This window comes from Ursus maritimus, unplaced genomic scaffold, assembly GCF_017311325.1.
Source record: "Ursus maritimus isolate PB19 unplaced genomic scaffold, ASM1731132v1 scaffold_2, whole genome shotgun sequence".
NCBI classification, from domain to species: Eukaryota; Metazoa; Chordata; class Mammalia; order Carnivora; family Ursidae; genus Ursus; species Ursus maritimus.
Window position 1 is genome coordinate 100,588,791 of NW_024424452.1, and position 22,209 is coordinate 100,610,999.

Below are 22,209 nucleotides of genomic sequence, written 5' to 3' on the forward strand. Positions count from 1 at the left end.
TCGGGCGCACCGGAGGGCGGGGCATGGGGGTAAACGGGCTTCATCTAAATGAACTTCAGACCCATTGCTGAGGCGATGCCCTGTTTTAAAGATTCTAGAAGATCCTTGGAAAAACGGGGGAGCGGGGTTCGCAGCCACCTGTGAGATCCCATCGCTACTCCTGGGTATATGACTGAGAAAATGAGCGTCCTTTCTCAGGGAACAGACCAGGGAATCTTGGGTCTAGACCTTCTCCGCCCCAGAGAAAACAGAGATACAGACAGCCGTGCACACTTACAGAGAGGTGCTGGAGGAGTTTGCAAGTATGCCCTCATGGGAGTTTCAGAAGCCTTGGCTTTTTATGATCCAATAAAATGTACTTCCTGTTTTGCTCAGCTGTAGGGGTGAGGGGTGGGGACAGTCCACACGGTGGCTTGGGTACAGGAACAGCAGGACCAGTGGACCAGACCACCTCCCCAACTACAGTCCCCCTCCACCCATCAGCCTGGCACTACGGAACCCTCCCCCATTTGGCTGGGCAAACATTACTGCACCTGTTGAACCCTGTTGATCTCTGAGGTTTGGAGGGGAAGTGAGGGAGGGTGTGTTCCTTTCTCCCTGGTAAGGCCCTGCCCCTTAATTGTTGTTTTTGGATTGGAGGTATGAAACAGAAGACAGAGGTCATCCTGAAGGACTTGCAGAAGCATTTCCGGGGAGGATGGTTTGCCAACATACAGAGCCTCACAATGGTAACCCTTGCCCTCCACCGTGTGTGGGGTGCCCAGACGGGGAGTGTCCTCAGGGGAGAAAGACGGCTGAGTATCGATTACAGAGGGCCTGGCTGGGGCCACAGAGGAATACTCCCCCACCCAGGGAACTGCCCTCAAAGTTCAAGGTCTCATGGATAGCATGCCAGAAGGATAAGGCCCACTCCCCTAGTTTCACTTGAGTTGACTGAAGTTGGAGGTCATTGAGAGAGTTTGTAAAATAAGGACCCAGTCAGCCCTATCCCCCACCCCCAGATTGTGCTCCTGTACCTTTACCTGTGGCCTAGCTTTAATTCTGTTCATTCAGCAATGTGTATTGCTGATCTCAGCAATGGCGTCCCCAAGCTTAGTCTACTTCAGCCATTCCAGCCAGATAGCCAAGAATCATTCTTCCATCTTTCCTCCCCCTCGCTTTCCACATCCAGTTCAGTCCCAGGTCTGTCCATTCTCATCCTGAATGGGATGAGAGTCCATCCACTCTGCCCCGGCCGCACCATAGCTATGCTGCTAGGTCCACCATCAATCTCTTGCCCGCGTTATTGCAGCAGCCACCTGCCGATCGCCCTGTTCCTGACCGTGCTCTCATCACACCATTTTCTGCACTGTCGTCAGAGAATTATTTCTTAAATGCACATACCATCATATTATTCCTTTTCAGCCTTTGCACTGACTCTCCATTGTTCTTATCCTAAAGGCCAGATTTCACACAGCCAGTGAGGCCCGGCCCGATGTGGCTCCTGCCTAACTCCCTCGCCTCATCTTGTCTAGATTCCCCTTCCCCACCCAGTCCAGGTCCCTTGCAGGACACAGTGGTTGGACTGAACTCCTGTCTCTCCAGACCTTTGCACAGTCTGTTCCCTGCCTGGAATTCTTTCCCCCCATTTTCACCAAAGTATGGACTTCAGAGGTACTTCTTCCAGGAAGCCTTGTCTAATCTTGCAAGTCTAGCTTCGGTGTCCCCACTGTGTCCCTTACTGGCATTTCTCATATGGCCTCATGACTGCCTATTTGCCTGCCCTGACTCGACGGTAAGTTCCCTGAGGGCAAAGGCAGGGGGTGTCTTGTGTGCGGGCTTCCCCAGCTCCCAGCATAGCACCAGGCACAGAGTTGGGACTCTCTTTCTTGTGTGAGTTAATGAGCTTCGCTGGGGTGTGTAGATCCAGAGACATGAGGCATACCTGGTTTAGACCATAGCAGTCACTCCTTGGTTTGGACTGCTGTCAACTCACTACACATCAGAACTCATTTCCAAATGGGATCACCTAATTACATTCCAAATTCAAAATAGAAATGCCTTTTGCATTGTTCTCTGTACCGTATTGTCTGGACCCTTGTTCTTACCTGGGGGACTTCAGAGCTGGTGACCCTCTGGAGCCTGGCCTCACACCATGGAAGAAGCGGATGCTGGCCAGGGGCTGCCTCCACTGGACCCAGGTTGACTGGTCTCTTTGGAGTCTGGAGGTCTTGTGCGGTTGCAGGGTGGGGTGCTGACATTGCAGAGACAGCTGGTGCTCTTCTTTCTTCAGTTCTTCAGGAAATACCTGACCCCTGAAGAGAGAGCAGATGTGATAATGGTGTCAATGGAGGCCATGACCAGCGCCAACAGGCATGACGTCTGTGCAGCTTCCAAGATGCTAAAGATGACCCTGAAGTACTCTATGCCAGAAATTGGGAAGGTACTAGCTCTGAGGGCTTAGTGGTTCAAGGTCAATTTAAGGATTCTTCCTCACTGTTTTGGATCTTGTTCTGTTTTCTTTCCTACTGGTTGGGGTTTAAGGAATTGAAATCCTTTAAGTCAGAGGAGGAGAAGTTAAATGAGGAGTTGTTTGCAATTGTGCAAAAGGCCCTTCTGTGGGAAAGGGTGACCTGCTGGCCTCCACGTCCACCAGAAATGTAAGAATAGCAAAGCTATAGCAGGAGACTACTGTGGGGTCCTAGGACCGAGAGATAACTGTTTTCCCTTCTGCTTCCAAACAGTACGTTAGGTCTGTGGATGCCTTCTTCATTCAGGTGGGAGAATGCACAGTCAAGACAGAGATTAGTCTATCAATCTCATATATCAATATTTCATATATACATATGAATTTATGAGACGTTGACATGAATCAGAGATGGAATACAGAGACTCTTGTCAGAGTCTGGTTCTCAGTCAAATTAAGATAGCATAATTTATCTTTGTCCCTTAATATCCCATATTTAAGGGTCTCATGGATTGATAGATTGATAGATTCACTCTCATCTCAATGGCCTAACCTACTCCTCTATCTTGCTCTATCTACAGTAGGTCCAGTTATTGTCCTGAGTCTTACCCTTGCCACACTCTCTGGCCTGGAGAGCCATCTGAATGCCTCAGAACAGACGGGGAATGAGCTCTTAGAGCTGAAGGCCAGCCCAGAGGTCAACCACTGCAACCTCCCACTCAATGCCTGTAACCCCTTCTGGAGCATTCCTGACCCTTGAGCAGCCAGACCTCTTGAAACCATTTCCGGGAAGCTCACTACCTTAAACCCATAGCTCATTCGAATGTGTGGATCACTTTCATTATTAGAAAGTTCTACCTTCTTGTGAACTGAAATCTTCGTCCCCACAGTTTCTAGTCTGTGGCCCAAGTTTGCTTTTTGGAGTTAGGCAGAAATCAATTAATATTCAGGTTTTGCTTAAACTAGGTGCCACGCACTCAGCTAGCCTTGTTCACATGTTATTTTACTGAATTCTTACAACAGGTCTGCGACAGGTTTTCTTTTCTTTTCTTTTTTTTTTTTTTAAAGATTTTATTTTATTTATTTGACAGAGATAGAGACAGCCAGCGAGAGAGGGAACACAAGCAGGGGGAGTGGGAGAGGAAGAAGCAGGCTCATAGCAGAGGAGCCTGATGTGGGGCTCGATCCCATAACGCCGGGATCACGCCCTGAGCCGAAGGCAGACGCTTAACCGCTGTGCCACCCAGGCGCCCCTGCGACAGGTTTTCTTTTTAGAAACGGGGAAAAGGCTCCAGGAGGCTAAGAGCCTTAGTAACTGAAGTTTCTTGAGCACTTATTATGTGACAGACACTGTTCCAACCAATGAGGATGTATTAGCTCAGAGCCATTGAGGTGGGTAAAGTTGTTTTCATTTTCTATATGAGGAAGTAATGCATAGAGAGGATGAAAAACTTGCCCAAGGTCACACAACTGGTAAGCAAGGAAGTGAGGTTCAAATTCAGGCAGTGTGACTCCAGGGCTTGTGCTATTCACCACTAGGCACACTGCTGAGTCCACACGGCTAGCAAACTGGGACACCTACCCCCCCCCCCATAATAGCTTTATGTCTCCTGTTCCCACATCTCCAAGCTACTCAACCCAGACACTTGCTTCATTCCTCATGACATGGTTTCCAGGCATGACTCAAGTCACCCTTCCCTGCTGCTCTTCATTTTGTCCCTCTAAAAATACGGGGACAGGACAGCCCCCAGCCACACAGGTGTGGCCCGAACAGAGTGGGGCAGTGACTGCTGGGGACAGGCTCACATCGGTGTGTGCCCACACACTTTATATGGGTGCCTAGTTACGTGCCTTCTGATGAGCTGGTGCTCTGTCCAGAATGAACCTTGCTCCTCCTTCCCCCACTTCAGGTGCCAGAAATCATCCAGTACATTTGCCACAATATGAACAGCATCACTGAAACCACAGCGCAAGGGACCATAAAGAGGATTCTTTACCTGCTGGCTCAGACCTACACCAATGAAGTGATTCTGACACTATTTGAGATGGAAGATCAGTCACAAAGGTAGGTGACTATCAATTCCACCGACCAGCCCCCAACAGTCTTCTGATTTGCTTATTCTTCAAATGTACCCAATTTTCAATACAAGTAAGTTCCTTACTTATCTGGGGGAAGGGTGACTGTCGAAGTAATATGGGCTTATTGCAGCATATTTGAAAGCATGCAAAATTTTGAAAAAGCAAAAAAAAATTTAAATTGGTTATCACTGACTATAATTTATAATTTGTCTACCTTTTATTTTCATTTTTTGAAAAGATTTATTTATTTGAGAAAGAGAGAGAGAGAGAGACAGAAAGCATGCATGAGTGGGGGGACGGGCAGAAGAAGAGGGAAAGAGACAATCTCAAGCAGACTCCCCACTGAGTGCAAAGCCTGATGCGGGGCTTGATCCCATGATCCTGAGATTATGACCTGAGCCGAAATTGAGTCAGATGCTCAACCGACTGAACTACCCAGGCATCCCTAATTTGTCTACTTTTTAAAAATGGTTTTTAAAGATGTATTATCAAGGGGCGCCTGGGTGGCACAGCGGTTAAGTGTCTGCCTTCGGCTCAGGGCATGATCCTGGCGTTATGGGATCGAGCCCCACATCAGGCTCCTCCGCTATGAGCCTGCTTCTTCCTCTCCCACTCCCCCTGCTTGTGTTCCCTCTCTCGCTGGCTGTCTCTATCTCTGTCGAATAAATAAATAAAATCTTTTAAAAAATGTATTATCAAGCTCATACTGTACATACCAATTTGCATATTTTTTCATTTAACATTTTATCATAGCATTTTCCTAAGTTAAAACCTTTTTGTAAACATATTTTTAATGGCTGCCTGATATTATATATTATATAATACAGTATTATATTCTATGAATCCACTACACTATAATTTCCTTTTTTGAACTTAAAAGATTTTTTAATTTACATGCAGTAAACGTCACCCTTTTGCTGTATAGTTCTGTAAGTTTTCTCAAATGTATAGTCAAAATCATCACCCCCATTATCAAGATACAGAGCATTTCCATCACCCTCCAAAATTCCCTTGTACTACTCTTCTGGAGTCAACTCCCTTCTCCACACCCAACCCCGGGAAACACTGATCTGTTCTTTATCTCTATCATTGTGCCTTTCCCAGAATAGGGTAAATAGAGTCATACAGCACAAATCATACAGTACAAAATAGAAACATGCTTTTGAGCCTGGCTCCTTTCACCCTGCATAAGGCATTTGGGATTCATCCAGGTTGTTCTATGTATCAAAAGCTGAGCAGTCCATTGTATGGATATCCCACAGGGTTTTTTGTTTTTTTTTTTAAATCCGTTTACCTTTTGGGTGGTTTCCAGTTTTTGGTAATTATAATAATGCTGCTATAAATATTTGTATACAGGTTTTTGTGTGAACATCAGCTTTCATTTTTCTGGGATAAATTCCTAGGGACTGCATTGCTGGGCAATATGGGAAGTATATATTTAACTTTAAAAGAAACAGCCAGACTATTTCTCATGTGTAGCTTTCTTTCCCATTCCCACCAGCAACATAGGAAAGTTCTGGTTGCTCCCATCCTTGTTCACAATTGGTATTTTCATTGGAAAAAAAAAATTAGTCATTCTACCAAGTGTGTAGTGGCATCTCATTGTCGTTTTAATCTACATTGTCCTAATTTAATTGCAGCAAATGATGTCGAGCATGATTTCATGTGTTTCTCTGCCATCCGTAGAACTTCTTTGTTCAAGTAGCCACATCTTATACTCATTTCTTAATTGAGATGTTTGTTTTCCTTTTTTTTTTTTTAAAGATTTTATTTATTTATTTGACAGAGAGAGAGACAGCCAGCGAGAGAGGGAACACAAGCAGGGGGAGTGGGAGAGGAAGAAGCAGGCTCATAGCGGAGGAGCCTGATGTGGGGCTCGATCCCATAACGCCGGGATCATGCCCTGAGCCGAAGGCAGATGCTTAACCGCTGTGCCACCCAGGCGCCCCGAGATGTTTGTTTTCTTATCCTTGATTTGGAGAGTTCTTTCTATAACCGGGACACAAGCCTGTCATATATATGATTTTCAAATATTTCCCTCATTTTGTGGATTATTTTTCATTCTTTTAAGTGTCTTTATGTATTGTGTTTAAGGTTGCAGATTTTTTCCCTTGTTTTCTTCTAGGAGTTTTCGTGTGTTATATTTAAGTGTATGATTCATTTTTGGTTAATTTAGGTGTGAGGGACTGAGTCTAGGGTCAGCTTGTTGCATATAAATATCTGCATCTAGAGTTTTATTTGTTGAGAGTTTTTAAACTATAGATTCAATTCATTCAGCAGTTATAGAGCCATTCAGATTATCTATGTCCTCTTCAGTGAGTATTCATGTATTTCAAGGAATTGGCCCATTTCATCTAAGTTACCTTATTTATGATCAAGGGGTAGGTCATAGTATTCTTTTATTATCTCTGAATGTCCATAATGAATTTCCCTCTTTCATTACTGGTATTGGCAATTTGTGTCTTCTCTTTGTTTTTGTTTCAGTCTGACTAGCAGTTTGTTACTATTATTTCTGACATTCAGCTTTTATTGATTTCCCCCTATGTTTCTGCTTCCATTTTTATTTATTTCTGCTCTTATTTCCTTTGTTCTACTTGTTTTGAGTTTAATTTGCTCATCTTTTTATAGTTTAAGGTGGAAATATAGATTACTGATTTGCGAACTTTTTTTTAAACAAACATTTTAATACTATGAATTTCCCTCTAAGCATAGCTTTAGCTGCATCCAACAATTTTTGATATATTTTCATTCAGTTCAAAAATCTTTTCTCAGATTCTACTTAGAAGTGTTTAATTTGCAAATACTTGATAATTTTCCAGATATCTTTCTGTTATTGATCTCTAGTGTAAGTCCATATGGGCAGAAAACATACTTTGTATGATTTCTATTCTTTAAGATTTGTTAAGGTTATTTTTATAGCTCATAACGACCACATATATTTTGCTCTGAAAGAATATGTATTCTGTTGCTGTTGGGTGGAGTGTTCTATAAATTAGGTGAAGTTTGTTGATAGTGTTGTTCAAGACTTTTATATCCTTGCTGATTTTGTCTATTTAGTCTATCAGTTATGGAGAAAGGAGTGTTGAAATCTCTAAGTATAATTATGGATTTGTCTGTTTGTTCCTTCGCTCCTACCACTTCCTGCTTCATATATTTTTTTAGGTGTATACACATTTAGGATTGCTACATCTTGATGAACTGACTCTCTTATCATTAATGTCCCTGTTCCTACCTAGTAATATTCATTGTCCTGAACTTTATTTTGTTTAATAGTCATATGACCAGTTTTTCTTTCCTTTGATTTACCTTTTCATGGTACATCTTTTTTCATTCTTTTATTATTATATCTATAATGGGTTTTTTGTATACAGCATATAGTTGGGTCCTGTATTTTTATCTGATTTAACTATCTCTACCTTTCAGTTGGTATGTTTAGACATTACATTTAATACACTTAATGATGTGGTTAGATTTTTTCAGTTTTATTGAGATATAATTGACATACATCATTGTAGAAATTTAAGGTGTACAACATAACAGTTTGATGTACATATATTGTGAAATGATTACTGCAATAAGTTTGGTTAGCCTCCATCACCTCGTACAGATCAAATAAAAAGAGAAAGCAAAAAAATATTTTTTTTCTTTGTGATAACTCAGGATTTACACTTTTAATGACTTTCACATATATTATACAGCAGTGTTAGCTATAGTCATCATGCTATACATTATTACATCCCTAGTATTTATTTATCTTGTCACTGGAAGTTTATATCTTTTGGCTACCTTTTTCCAATCCCACCTCAGCCTCACCACCTCTGCTAACCATAAAACTGATCTTTTTTTCTATGAGCTCTTTGTTGTTTTGTTTCTTTTTTTTAAAGACTCCACATACAAGTGAGATCATATGATATTTGTCTTTGACTTATTTCATTTAGCATAATGCCCTCAAGGTCCACTCTGTTGTCACAAATGACAGGATTTTCTCATTTTTTATGGCAAAGTATATTCTATTGTGTGTGTATATTTACATATTTAATATATATATATATGTCTATATTAAGTCTACCACTTTATGATTTGTTTTCTGTTTGTCTCCTCTGTTTTTGGTTCCAATGTTTTAGGATTTTAGTGGGTCTTAGGATCCTTAACATACCTAAATTTTTATAGTCTATGTAAAGTTGATATTTTACAACTTCAAGAAAATGTAGAAGCTTTAAGCATATAGGTTCCCTTTCCTTCCCTACTTTATCTTATAGTTGTGATATATATTACATCTAGCACACCAAAAAATGTTATCATTTTTGCTTTCAATAATCATACCTATATTTAAACTTGAGAGAAAAATAGTCTGTTACATTCACCCAAATATTTACCATTCTTGTTGCTCTTCCTTCATTATTGAAAAACATCCTGTAGCATGTCATTCAGAACAGGTCTGCAGGTGACAAATTCCCTTAGTCTTTTTCATCTGGGAGTGTCTATTTCACCTTAATTTCTAAAGAATATTTTCACTGAATATAGAATTCTAGATTGATGGCTTTTTTCCCCCTTATCACTTTAAATGGGTCATTCCATTGTCTTCTGGACTGTATAGTCTCTGCTGAGAACTCTGCGATAATTCAAGCAATTTTTCCTGTATGGAATGTGTTTTTTTTTCCTGGCTGCTTTCAAGATTTTTAAAAAAATCTTACTTTTGATAAGTTTGATTATGTTGTGTCTGAGCATGGTTTGTTTGAGTTTATGCTATTTGAGATTCACTGAACTTCTCGAGTTTGTCTTATACCAAATTTGGGGGGAGTTTTGGCCATTATTTCTTCAGATACAATTTCTGCACCATATCTTTCTTCTAAGATTCTAATGACATGAATGTTAGACTTTTTGATGGTGTCTCAAAAGGCCCTGTTAATTTTTTTCTAATTTGTTTTTCAGATTGTGTAATTTTTGTTAATGTAGCTGCAAGTTCACAAACTCTTTTCTCTATTATTTCCAGTTTCCTAGGTCCCAGTTAATTTTCGTTTCAGGTATTTTATTTTTCAATTCTAAAATTTCTTTTTGGCTTTTTTCCCCCCAATAGCTTTTATTTCTTTTCTGAGAACATCTATCTTTTCATTCATCTCAACAGTGTTCATCTTTACCTCATGGAGCATATATAAAATGTCTCAAGTCTTTATCTGGAAAAAAAAATATCTTCAACTGCTCCTTTCAACACCTCAGGATTGGCATCTGTTGATTTTTTTTTTTCCTTGAGAATTGATCGCATTATCCTTTTCTTTGTATGTCAAGTAATTTTGGATTATAGTCTGGACATTTTTAATATGATGTTGTAAGGCTCTTGGTCTTATTAAATTCTCCTGAAGAATATTGATTTTTTTTTAAAAGCAATCAACCCAGTGTACGGTTTAGACTGCAAGTTCTGCCTCACCTTCTGTTGGATGTAATTTCAGTATCTGTTAAGTTTTTAAAGTCTTTGCTCTGCTGCTTTGTGTCTGTATTACAGGTGAGCTTCTCAAGGGTCATTTGGGTCTACCCAGTGCATGTGCAGCTCAGGAGTGATCCCAGAACTTATATGTTGGCTCATTTACAGAATTAGGAATTCCTCTCTCTCTCTCTCTCTCTTTCTCCTACTTTCTGGCTTCCAGGAACACTTTTTCCAAGTCCTTTATCTAGACAGCTGGGTTTTCTCTCACAATTTTACTGCTTGTGCCAATACAATTGCACAACTGGGACCATGTTTAGGGCAGTAAAATGAGAAACGAGAAAATGGGGTTTCTCCCTTCCACATGCACATACTCTCTGGGTCATAAGTCCTTGGTGTTATTACAGTTGCCACCTGCACTCCCACTACACAGCGGGCTTCTGGCGCCATCCTCAGGACAGTGTTGGGAGAGAAAAGAGACAAAGAAGGATCCCACCCATACTCTCATAAAGCCACAAGTCCTGGGGTCCTGTTTTCCCAGGACTTCTGGCAGAATGACAGAGTTTTACTGAGAGATTTTGTTTCATGTTCCTGCTGCATAGTTTAACACTGGAGCTAGCTTTGGGTCAAAGGTGGGAGATAAAAGAGAAAAAAAATCTGGGAAACTCATCCAGTAAGTGTTGTTTTTCAGATTGTTGCGTTCTTCCCCCAATCCACCTGCTATTAATAATTTTCAAAATCTTCAAATAGTTGCTTTCATACTTGATCAGTGTTTTTAGCATCAATCAGGGGAAGTGATTGAAGGGAATGTGCTTGCTCTGTCCTGGGCAACACAGCACCAAAAGGAAAGAATTTCTTTGTAAAGAAATTAAGAAAATTAAGAGAACCTTAATCTTAGGGAAATGAAGATTGCTTGTTAATGACTAATAAGTATGGGGTAGGTAATGAGAGCTTGGACAAGGCGATAGAGAGGACACCACAGGAGGCTCTCCTGACTGATCTGCAACTTTGAAGTGTAGCTAGAGATATTTTCTCATATCAGGCTCACAGGCCAAGTGAACATCTTTGGATTTACCTATGTGTGAGATGATAGAGAACACAGAGGTCTGGAGGTGAGGACAAAGTGAAAGGAGTGAAAGGAGAAAAAGAGAAGGACTAGAACACTGGGCAATGGAGCCTGGAGTCCCTTTCCCTGGAAGCCCTGTGGAATCTATGGAGGGTGACCACGTCGGTGGGTTTCTGCCTCTACAGAGGGGTTCACAAGCCCTGGGAAATCCTGGCATCATTCCCCAAAGGCTATGAAGTGATCATGGAATTTCTGCTGCAGAAAATGACTCCACACCAGAAACCAAAGGGCCAGGAGCCCAGCCACGGGATAGAGATCTCTCCGTTGATTGTATGGAGGGGCCCATGGAGGGGAGTGGGTGCTGGGGGAGGGGGGCTTCCTGGGGCCCTGTCCCATGCTGTCCTGAGCTCTTGGAGCCTCTCCCTTTTTCATATTCATGTTTGGTTGAACATTCTAATGGCAGAATCTTGTGGTTGGAGGGAGGGTTTTCTAGTTGTCTCTGCCTTGTAGGGAGACAGAAGAACTAGCTTCTCCTTCTCCCTGGGTGAGCTTAGGTAAGACAAACACCCCAGCACCCCCTTAACTCTGAAGGTCTATGAGAGAATAAAATAACCACGACTATGATGAGAGCATTTAAAAATAATAACATTCTAGAAATTGCCCTTCATTTTCTTGGCTCACACTAATTTAGTTTTGATTTGCCCTGGCAGCATGGGCTTTTCTGGGCCAGCCCATCATCCTGATAGGTTATGGGCAGAGATTTCATGGTGACAGGACCTGAGAGTTGGAATAGAAAGATGACAATGCCCCCGCTCTCCTCCCCACCCTCAGGCCACCAGGGCCATCCATGAGCTCCTGCTGGAACCGAGTCGGCGGATGGAGGTGCAGACCTTCTTTTCCTCCCTGTTTATGGCCCTGCTGTTCCGGATCTCCTTCCTCGTGCTTGAAGGGGACACGGAAAACCAGGATCAGCAGCGTGTAACCGAATGGGTAGACCCTGTCAGGTACCTTTGGCCTCTGGGCCAGAGTTCCAGTGCTTGTGGCTCCAGGGCCCATCCAGCAGCCATGCCTAGTCATTCCCCTGCCACTTGCCTGCCCTAGTCCCAGCCTGCTGGTTCTAGACACCCTTCTCACATCTCCCATGTAGGGCACAGAGTGTGTTCAGCATACATCATTTCAACAAGTCTTACTGGACTATTTAAGAAAGAGTATTTCTGACTTACTGGGCTGATGCCAAGATTCAGTACCAAAGTGAAATCAGTAGAATGGATAAGACCGTGCACCCGAGCTCCACTCCCTACCCTTCTGCTGGCTCCCTGCACCACCTCAGGGACCCCATAGCTCTCTTAGCCCTGGTGTCTCATTTGTAAAATGTTAGCCAGGGTCTAAAGGCTGTCCCACTACCAACAGTTCATGATTTGTGTAGACAGGCAGGCTGCAGGTGAGGGAGAGGAGCACAGATGGTGGGATGACTTCCTGTCTGCTTTCTGCCTTCTCTCCAGTTCCAGCATGGAGGCCCTGAAGACCCTGATGCGAAGTACTGGGTATGGGGACTATGTGTCTTATGTTCAGAAACTTGGGGGCTGGGAGCTGCTCACCAGTCCTGAAAGACACTATGAGGGGGTCACCCTGCTGGCCAGGTAGGCCTTGCCCCCGTCCCTGGCCAGATGACCTCCCATCTTGTTGGCTCTCTCCTGGGGCCCACGCCTGATCCTGAGCATTCTGCTCTCATCGGCAGGACAATGGTCATCAAGAATTGTTGGCACAACCGCCCCATCTTCAGCCTCATCATCAGGATGCTCCAAGAACAGGATTACACAAATCACTTACCGGCCTTCGTGTTCATGACTGAAGTGAGTGGTTCTTGGTGGGAGGAGGGAGGGTGAGTGTGGTTCCTCTGGAAGGCAGCTGTACCCAAGGGACACCTCCAGGGGTGGCTGGTGGAGGAAGGGGTGGCCAAATTTACTGTGGCTCCCTGCCTTACAGAAGGGTCGGGGGACACTATTAGTGACAATTAGGTTACCTTGAGTCACAGGCTTGGAATGTATCTGGTGTAATTCCTCTTGAATCTTAAGGCAGCTCAACTCTGTCCTGACTATATGGGAAGACATAGCTCTTTCCTTCAGCCACCTTGACCTTCACCAGCCTTTTAAAAGGAATCTTTGCTCAGTACCACTGATTGACTCAATGTATTTCAGCCTTTCGACAGAAAAAAAAATGTAGAAAATTTAGAACATATGAAAAAGAACTTTAAAAGTTATAAAACCATTAATAGTCACAATACCCAGGGGAAACCACTTTTAGGTTTTGGCCTGAATGGGTGTGTGTGTCTGTCTTTATCATATTCTAATATGATGTCATTCTCTAATACTCTGTATCCTGCTCTCTTCAAGCATCTTCAAACATAAATTTTAATGGTGATGTAATAATTCATCACAAAGATGTTCTATAATTTATTGGACATTTTGTTTCCAATTTTACACTATTACAAATATCACTGTAGCGGACACCTCTGTGCAAAAGACTGCCTGTATTCCAGGTTATTTCTTTAAATATTATTTCTTTAAATATTGAATATATTCAAAAATTATGAATGTCTTCTATAGTTTTTTACATTAATGCCAAATTACTTTCCAGTAAAGTTGTACCAAATTATACTTCCACCAGCAGTGTCTGGGGAAGTTTTGGGATTTCTGGCTCACCGTAGCTTTAAATAGGCTCCCTTTAAAATTCAAGGCACCTGATTATTATTATTATTATTTTTAAACGGAGGATTACTTTGACCATCTCAGAGAATAAAGCAGTGCTAATACTGGAATCTAAGCAGATATTCCCCTAGCGTGTCATAATGTGTCCTGACGCGGGTTGTACGGCATCGTCTTGCTGGAAGGTACCCACGGCCGTGAGCGAGTATGTGCGTGTTGGTAGGGGGTGCTGGTATATGCATTCGAGGATGTAGGCTGTGTTGGCAGAACGCCTGGTAGGGATGTGCGGATGTGGGAGTGTCGGTGCAGGGTGCACAGCTCTGCATGGAGGAGGGTGGCTTAGCTCAGTGGGTGTCTAGCATTAGTGGACCTCATGTCACTAGGGAAGCTGTTTAAATGCCGATTCCCGGGCCCTATCCCCAGAGTCGTGGATTCAGTGGCTCTGGAGTAAGGTCCAGAAGTCTCTGTTTTCCGTAAACACCCCCGAGGTGTTTGTAGTACAGGTAGTCCTCGGACCCAGTTTTGAGAAACAGTACAGGGTGCAAGCTGCCGGCGGCTGGGGGGCGGGGAGCCCCACAAGACAGGACACTCTCTGTAGGGCAGTAGGTCTGACCTCTGGCTGCCCATTAGAATCCTCCCAGGAGCTTTAAAATACACTAATGCCAAACCACAACTTCACTCCCTCTCCCGACTCCCTGCCTTGAAATTCTATTTGAATTGGTCTGGGATGAAGTCCAGGCATCGGTTTATTTTAGAAGTTCCCACGTTTAAAGCTGTATTCCAGAAACACAGCTAGGATTGAGACCCACTCTAGAAGCTTCCCCAAACACCATAATGCCCAACTGAAACAAACGGTCATGTGAATGGCAATTACTCATCGGCCACCCTTACCGGATTTTCGGGTCCAGAAGAGTGGAGGGAGGTGTCAGCAGGCTGGGGAGGAGGCTGGGACTGCACCGGAGTGAGGAGCCGGGGGAAACCCCACTCTCAGACCTTCACCAGAGAGCCGCTTTTAAAGTGGAGAACCAACGGGGTTTTATGTACCAGCTAAGACAGCTGAGCACAATGTATAAACAAGAGACTGCAGCTGGGAAGGCTTTCTAGGATGTCACAGCCCTTTGCAACTTCCCTGTTTCGTTACCCTCGGCCGTTCCCCTGTGATGATCCCAGGTAGAAACGTTGAACACAGACAGGGCCGTGCACTTTTCTTCGGGGCGCTCAAGGACCAGGGGAGCTCAGTGACTCTGATTTTCACTGCAATTCTCTGAAAAAGGCGTTACTGTCTCTGTTTTGTAGAGGGTGAAACTGAAGCTCAGAGAGTTTGAGAAACTTGCTCGGCTAGCACGAAAATTAGGTGGGTCCCCTGGGGCTGCCAATCAAAGACAAGTGGAAAGGGCTGCTCCATCCTCGGAAACGTGTTTGCCAGTGGGATCGCACATGCAAACGCAGACGTGTGTTTGTACATGCATGCGCGTACACACAAAAGCAAGCGCCTCTGGTTTACCTGTATCTGATTAGCTTTTGTCTTTTACAATTTGATTTCAAATGACATATAGACCCATACAAATTTGACATGAACGTACAAATGAAATCACATGTGCTTTTTTTTTTTTTTTTACTGTATCAGTTCTACCTGCCACCTCCTCCTCTCCCAGAGATTTCAGAGGCAAGCAACCAAATATGTATCCTTCCAGATTTTTCTCCATGGTCAAATAATCTGTACACAGCTATCTGTAAATAGCTGGGTGCACTTCTTTAATCTTCCACAGCTCCCCTCATCAAAGATGCCTGAGGATCACCTGCAGTATGAGTGAATGACTTCCGGAATGATAGAGTGTGAAGTTACCTTTCAACTAAGCTTTGGCCTCTTTACCTGTCCTTCCAAATCCTTAAGAACGTTTCTTTATAAATAAATCGGAACCTAGATTCGAAGTCACTGGGGGGTTTTGTTCTCCTTGTCTGTCATTTCAGTTTTCTCGGTCTCTCTTTGCCAGCTGCTCCGCTGCTCGGGGGTGGCGGCCGTAGTGGATGAAGGCGCCATCCGCATTCTGGCAGACTGGTTCCAGTACGAGGAGCCCGCCACGGTGAAGCTCTTGCTGCAGGTCGTAGGGATCTTTGCAAAGCACGGGAACATGGTAAGGGGCGGGGCAGGGGGGGGACGGTATGCTCTTAAGAGATCTTGTCACCCAGGGGAGCAACTGAAAAGCCCAGAGGTCCAGTGTGTCATTACAGATGGGGTGGACCACACTCTTGGGATCGGACCCAGGGAACCCTCATGAAGCCAGGCCACTGGCTACGGGGGTCAAGGACCTGAGCCATTCATGCGCCAAAGAGAAGGTTTTTCATGGGTCATTTCAGAGTAAAGTCCAAGCCAATTCCAAGAACTCAGGCCATCCAGGTGTCCTAGAGATTGGCATCATCCCCAGGATGCTCAGGGCCGTGGAGCTGAGAACTTCTGGGTGTAGTGGGAGGACGGCTCTCCTCTGCCTTCTCCTCTTTTCCTGTGAGGACAGAAGGTCGTCCAGGGCAGCTCCCTCTGACTGCCGCCCATTTACGGGCCGGTCCCAGTCCCAGGATGAAAAGAGGGAGGTCAAGCGTGGCAGCGCTGGCTCATGTTCGTGGATCCGCTTGAATCTCAGTGCGAGTCCCTTGTCGCATGAGTAGTTCCCCGGAAGCCTCCTTTCCTGAGTAGTGGTCCCTCTGCAGGTGCGACAGCTCCACATGCTCCAGCCCTACGTGCTGAACTGCTGCTACTCCCTGGACAGCGACATTGTGATGGAGACGTTCACGGTGCTCAAGTGTCTCGCCGAGCACCTCAGCTGGCAGCACTCCTCCTCCTTCTTTGTTCAGCTCACCTTCACGCTCGGGCCCTTCTTTGAGAAGGTGAAGCCCTCTGCGGGGTCATTTCCCTTCTCTGGGTGTCCAAGGGAGTGGGCAGAATTATCCAGAAAGGCCCCTGAAGCCTGAAAGTGAGGCCATTCTGTAGAGGTCTGCTTGGGTATGCCCTCTTGGGTCATGGCTGTAAAAGGCGTGAGATGTATTGAGAGCAGGCGGCAGTGACAAGGGAGAATGGGGATGCTGTGCGATCACAACAGATCACTGGGGGGAAGGGAGTGTGCGTAGGAGCGCGTGGTGGGAGCGGGGAGCTCGGGGGCTACCCGTCCCTCCTGGGTGGACGGAAGTGGAGGTGTCTTCCCCGTGTGTGTGTGTCTCTTCTCCCGCAGGAGTCAGAACACCTGCGCTTGGCAGCCTTCGAGACCTACAGGGCTCTGTTGGCCAAGGTCAAGAGGAGAATGCTTGTCTTCCCCTTGAGGCACCAGGTCCTCAACTTGATAGTCCTCCTTGTGGCCCACCTGGAGGATGTGAATGTCAGCGTGGCTCAGGTGAGAGGCCAGGCCCTGGAGCCTGGTCTTCTGCTGCCAGTTGTCACGGGAGGTAAATGCTAACAGGTGTTGAGCGCCAAGGAAGGGGCTGTCGTGAGATTGGAAGATGCTGGGGGAGTTGCTTTGTCTCTGACGTTGGAGAGTTGTAGGGAGGGGCCAGATGGGACCAGATGCTTGCACCAGGGTTTTCTCTCCGTCCTGGCTCTCTCCAGCTGGCCACCAGCACATAGTGGAATGCCCTGGGTGGGAAGACTCCCAGGAGGAAAACCCTAGCATCTGGCACAGTGCCTCTCTCTGGTTCTCTGCCCTTGGCATCATGGCCTTCCTTCCAGGTTGCTCCCTGCAGGCTCCTTTGCACTGAATTGAGAACATCCCCCCCACCCCCCACCAGCAGCAGAGAGGTTCCCATGAGGCAGTGTCAAGACAGGACAGAGAGAGCCCGGGGTTGGTCCATGTTGTGGGGGGCCAGGGATGTGAACGGCAGCTGGGGAAAGTTGAAAAGTGGCTGATGCAGTTTGTCACAGGACGCTGGGTTTCCAGACGAGGTTACTTTGCCATGGCAAGGCCTCTGATGGGCACAGGTGGCGAAGTTGCTGGAAGTCTGTGGGGAAATCGGTTTCAGAGAGACTGTTTTCGGGGATGGGAAGCCATGTGGTGGGTGCATGAGGCTAGGAGATGGATAGTTTCATTTCATTCAGTGCCGTACCACAGCACCTGGGAACATCGTTACAACCAGGCATCTTGCCCTGCTCATTAGCGGGAAACAGGTGTAGGCACAGCCAAGCTGCCTCGAGGACCCTGCCTCTCTCCTCGCCCCTGGGTCCCACTGGGTTCACCGGAGCCTTCCCTCCCTTCAGGACTGGACTCATTGCCATTTGTCTCCCTTCCTTGTGCCCTTCTGCGTGTTCTCCCAGCCCCCTCCCCATAACTCCTCATGCCGAGTCTTCCTGTCTCTCCAGATCTGCCGGCCTGCCCTCTGCCACACGGCCGCCATCCTGGGCTGGTCAAGGCTCAAAGTGATATTTGCCGAGAAAGATGTATGGACTATCCTCAGAGCCCTGGTAAGGTGGCAGCTTACTGACCATTCTGCTCCTATGCAGGGAGGGTGGGGGGGCCAGCAGTCTGCTTCCTGAAGCATCTGGGCTTTGCTGCAGTTCAATAACAAGGAGCTCAGTGAGCAGCCACTTTGTGCCCAGTACCTCGACCTGGTTCCTGCCCTCCCACTGCTCCCTGTCTAAGCTGCCGAGCTAGAAACACAACCAGACAAATTTAGAATACTGTGGTGAGGACTAAAAGAGAGGAATGTACTTCATAGCACAAAGGAGGGGTGCCCCGCCCAGTCTGGGAGTTGAAGGAAGGCTTTCTGGAGGAAGTGCCATCTGGGAAGAGGGGAAATGGAAAGCAAGGTGTCACTTAGGCCAAGAGAAGGGATCAGGGGTGCAGGCCGAGGTGCTGCCATACACGGGATGTGGTGCAGAGCACTCACTCTGTTCCAGGGACTTTGCCTATGTCATCTTATATAATTTGATCCTGAGAAATAAGGGCAGAAGAGCCCGGTGTGGGGGGAGCTGTCAGTGGCTTGGAATGATGTGAGCAGGGGCAGGAAACTCAAATGCCTACAAGGCCACGAAGGGAACGTTAAAGAGAGAAGGAGACGGGGTGGCCCTGGAGGGGAATCGAAGATCCCGGGGTCCCGTGAAGGCAGTGCCTCTCAGCGTGGTCAGGACCCTACACAGCCTTGTTCTGTTCTCAGCAGGGTCTGATACTGCATAACCTTGTTCTGGTACATTCTCAGTAACACCGCCTTCATCCTGAAAGGAAATTCACAGATGATAGCATCCACCTGTACAGATTTCCAAAGTAAATATAATCCCCAACTCCAAAGGAGAAATGAAAGTAATTTTAAATAAAATAGCATGTAAATATGTCTGTAGTGCAATATAACATACATGACATGGCTACATGACGTGACATGATATAACATTATGTAATGTAACAGAACATAACGTAAATAGTAGATGTGAGTATGTGGTGCCCGTTCCTCTGGAAGACAAGGTGAAGTAGTTGACTCCTTGACCGTCTCTGTGGAATCTCTGTGACTTGACCTATTACAAATGCAGAATGGTACCAGACTGCTGTGTTGGGGACTCAAACGCCACGAGAAGTGTGGCCCTTGGCGCTATGACGTTCAGAGTGATGGACAATATTTGGTGAAGGTCTACGTGAAATGAAGTACAGTCTTTCTTTGCTTCATATTGTAGATGGGTCCCTAGGAAACCCCAGTGTGTATTTGAACTGTGAAAAAATAAATTCTGTGTCTATATAAAAGACAGGGTCAGGTTCTGAGCACAGATAATTAGAAATAGATTTTTGATACAAATATGCAGGGGGCCTTCGAAATTAGTGTACTCCCTCTCATCACTTTGACAACCAAAAACATCCCCCCCGGTTCGATAACTCCCCTGGGACTCTACAGTCCCCAGCGGAAAGGGTTGAGAACCGAGTGAGTCTATGAGATACAGCGGGCTCAGTAATGCTCGATTTTCCACTTTGTTAAGACAAGCAGGAAATCCTGATTTTAGGTGAAATTTACCACATTTTTCTTGGCAAATCATTTACGGTGTTTAAAGCTTTGTGTGGAGCAAAGGAAAAAAAATCTGCAGGTTGGTTTTGGCTCATGAACAGGAGGTGTGCAGTCCTGGCATGGGAAGCAGGAAGCATCACTTCCAAGTTTCCCATGAAGGAAAATAGGAAGGGAAACCAGGCCAAGAAATAGAATGGGAACAAGAGGAGAGGAGGATGGTGGTCACTTAGGAAAGAGATAGTTTCAGGAAGCGATGAGCGGTCAGCAGTGCATGGTGACCGTCGTGTGAGTCCAGGGAGATAAAGACTGGAGGTGCATGTTGGGTTTGGACCCTGGGAGCCAGATCTGATTCAGCGGCATGGTGCAAGGAGACCAGGGTACAAGTAATCCAGGGGTTTCTCAGGGTAACTTCAAACCTGGGGGAGGTGAGCAGTGGGTGGGGCTCCGTCTCACAGACCCTTCAAACGGAGCAGTCAGGCTTCTGTTGGTTTGGAATGTTAGGTTTCCAGTTAGGATTTTTATTTGAAGAAAAGATGTTCTACCAAAAAAGTCTGACAAATCATGGACGTAGCCTCCTCATTTAAGAACTTGGGCTGCAGTGTAAAGGGGGAGTAGGAGAGTCCCTGGGAAGGACACTCAGGGAATGGGGTTAGGTCTTTTGCAAAAGCAGGACACGTCATCCCCCAGAACCTTCAAGGCAGGCAATCTGGATGGACGCAGAAGTGGGTGCGTGCCGAGGCAGGGAAAGGAAGGTATTAAAACACTTAATTACATGTGGCCCTGCTAGGCTCTGTTTAAATAGAAGGGTGTAGACACGATCGGTTCTATTGTAGCCTAGAGCAGATGACCTTGAGATTGAAGATTTTAAGCCAAGATGTACTAAACAGTATTGAAACAACTGGGTTCACTCCTCTATGGTTGGGAGTAGGAGGAATGTGTGAGCAAAAGATTGGGGGTAAATCTATTCAAGTTTTGTGCCTTCCACAGGGAAATTGATCCCCCAGTCAATCCAGGAAGGCTTCATGGAGGAAACAAGACTACAGGAGCTGGGGTGGGAGGGGATGGAAATGTAGAATTTTTAAAAAGTAATTAATTTTTTAAGTAATCTCTATACTCAACGGGGGGCTGAAACTCATGACCCCAAGATCAAGAGTCACATGCTCCATCAGTGAGCCAGCGAGGTGCCCCTAGAATGTTTTGACGGGGCTTCGCACTGAGATGATGTCTCTGGACTGGCTGATGGGGGCAGAAGAACTGGCAGTGGGCACCTTACCCAATCTGGCTCCTCTTCTCACAGCTGGAGCAGGAGGCAGAGAAGGCCCCGTGGTTCCTGAAGCAGTGTATGCCCCTCCTTAAGAGCCCACAGGCCCCTATCCGCCAGACAGCAGTACGGTTTGCAGGTACCACTGTCTCTCTTCTCGGAGCCACTGTGTCCTTGTCCTAGCATCCTTCAAACAGCCCGGGGACCGGGGACACGAGGATATAAGAGCCCGAGGTAACATTGGAGGGTGAAGGGGCTCCTTACCCAGGACTGTTCCCACCGTAGTCTGTGTAGTCTCCACCCATCCCTCGGTCTCCACCTGTTCCCCCCCACCCTCCCCGCCCCGCAGCAGGCTCCGGGTTGGGTCGGGTGACCTTTCCTACAGCGGAATGGGCCAAGTCCTGGTGGGCCAGGCCAGCAAAACTCCCGACGGGCGGGGTGTCAGCGTGTCGGTGCTGCTCTGACGCTCGGAGGCTGGGGAGGACTGCTTCAGGTCGCCCCAAGGAACAGTGTCTTTAGAACAGAGGGATCCCCTCCCTCTACCCCAGCCCAATTTGCCGATGACCCTCAGGAACAGGGGAAGCAACTTCTACGTGTGGGAAAAGTCTAGACAAGGCCAGGTAGGGGGAGCGAAAGATGGAAAGAAGGACGTGTGTATTTGGGGAGGAGACACGAGAGCAGGGGCAGCCAGGGCCCTGTGGTCCCTTGTGGGGCCCCTGAGGTGCTCTGTGCGCTCCCGTAGGCCAGATCATCCAAACCTTAGATGCAGAAGAGGCCAGTGATATCGAGGAAGTATATACAGGTGAGTGGCAACCCGGTCGCGCCTCCTTGCAGCTTCTAAGGGTACTGGTGTCAGCGGGGAAGTCGCAGAAATGAGGGGAAATGGGCACGCGGCTCACGAAAATGATCCCGGGAAAGAACGAAGTGGGGCGTTGGCCAGAGCCCTCCCGCTCCTCCTGTTCCCTCACTGACCCTCACCCCTGGTGAGCTCCAGGCCGGTCAGCAGCCAGGACAGTTCCTGGAACTCTTGAGAGAGAGTCTCACCTGGGGGACACAGGGGTTCCCAGCCCCTTCTCGTGAAGCCGCTAGTACTGCTCCTGCGATAGACCGTGTGTTCTCCGCCATCCCCAACCCCCGCCGCGCCCCCCAAGGCCATGCTCTTCCCTTTTCCTCCGTCTTGTCTCAAGCACCCTATTCCCGCCTCTGCCGCGTCCCCTGCTGCTGCCCGAACCCCTGGCTGTAGCTCTCTGGGAAGTCCGAGGACGT

At 46.4% G+C, this 22,209-nt stretch overlaps 1 protein-coding gene across 1 annotated transcript in view; it reads left to right on the forward strand.

Annotated features, from left to right (window-relative positions):
• The first annotated feature begins 137 nt into the window (after positions 1–137).
• LOC103657767 (maestro heat-like repeat-containing protein family member 7) overlaps positions 138–22,209 on the forward strand; it is a 24,353-nt gene continuing 2,281 nt past the window's right edge. The window contains exons 1-14 of the mRNA XM_040636434.1: positions 138–558; positions 640–728; positions 2,273–2,422; positions 4,357–4,511; positions 11,196–11,340; positions 11,842–12,014; positions 12,513–12,650; positions 12,749–12,863; positions 15,710–15,850; positions 16,422–16,598; positions 16,940–17,098; positions 18,058–18,159; positions 20,980–21,082; positions 21,686–21,745. Of these exons, the coding sequence (XP_040492368.1) occupies positions 642–728; positions 2,273–2,422; positions 4,357–4,511; positions 11,196–11,340; positions 11,842–12,014; positions 12,513–12,650; positions 12,749–12,863; positions 15,710–15,850; positions 16,422–16,598; positions 16,940–17,098; positions 18,058–18,159; positions 20,980–21,082; positions 21,686–21,745 (1,705 nt within the window). The 5' untranslated portion in view covers positions 138–558; positions 640–641. The remainder of the gene's footprint in view (positions 559–639; positions 729–2,272; positions 2,423–4,356; positions 4,512–11,195; positions 11,341–11,841; positions 12,015–12,512; positions 12,651–12,748; positions 12,864–15,709; positions 15,851–16,421; positions 16,599–16,939; positions 17,099–18,057; positions 18,160–20,979; positions 21,083–21,685; positions 21,746–22,209) is intronic.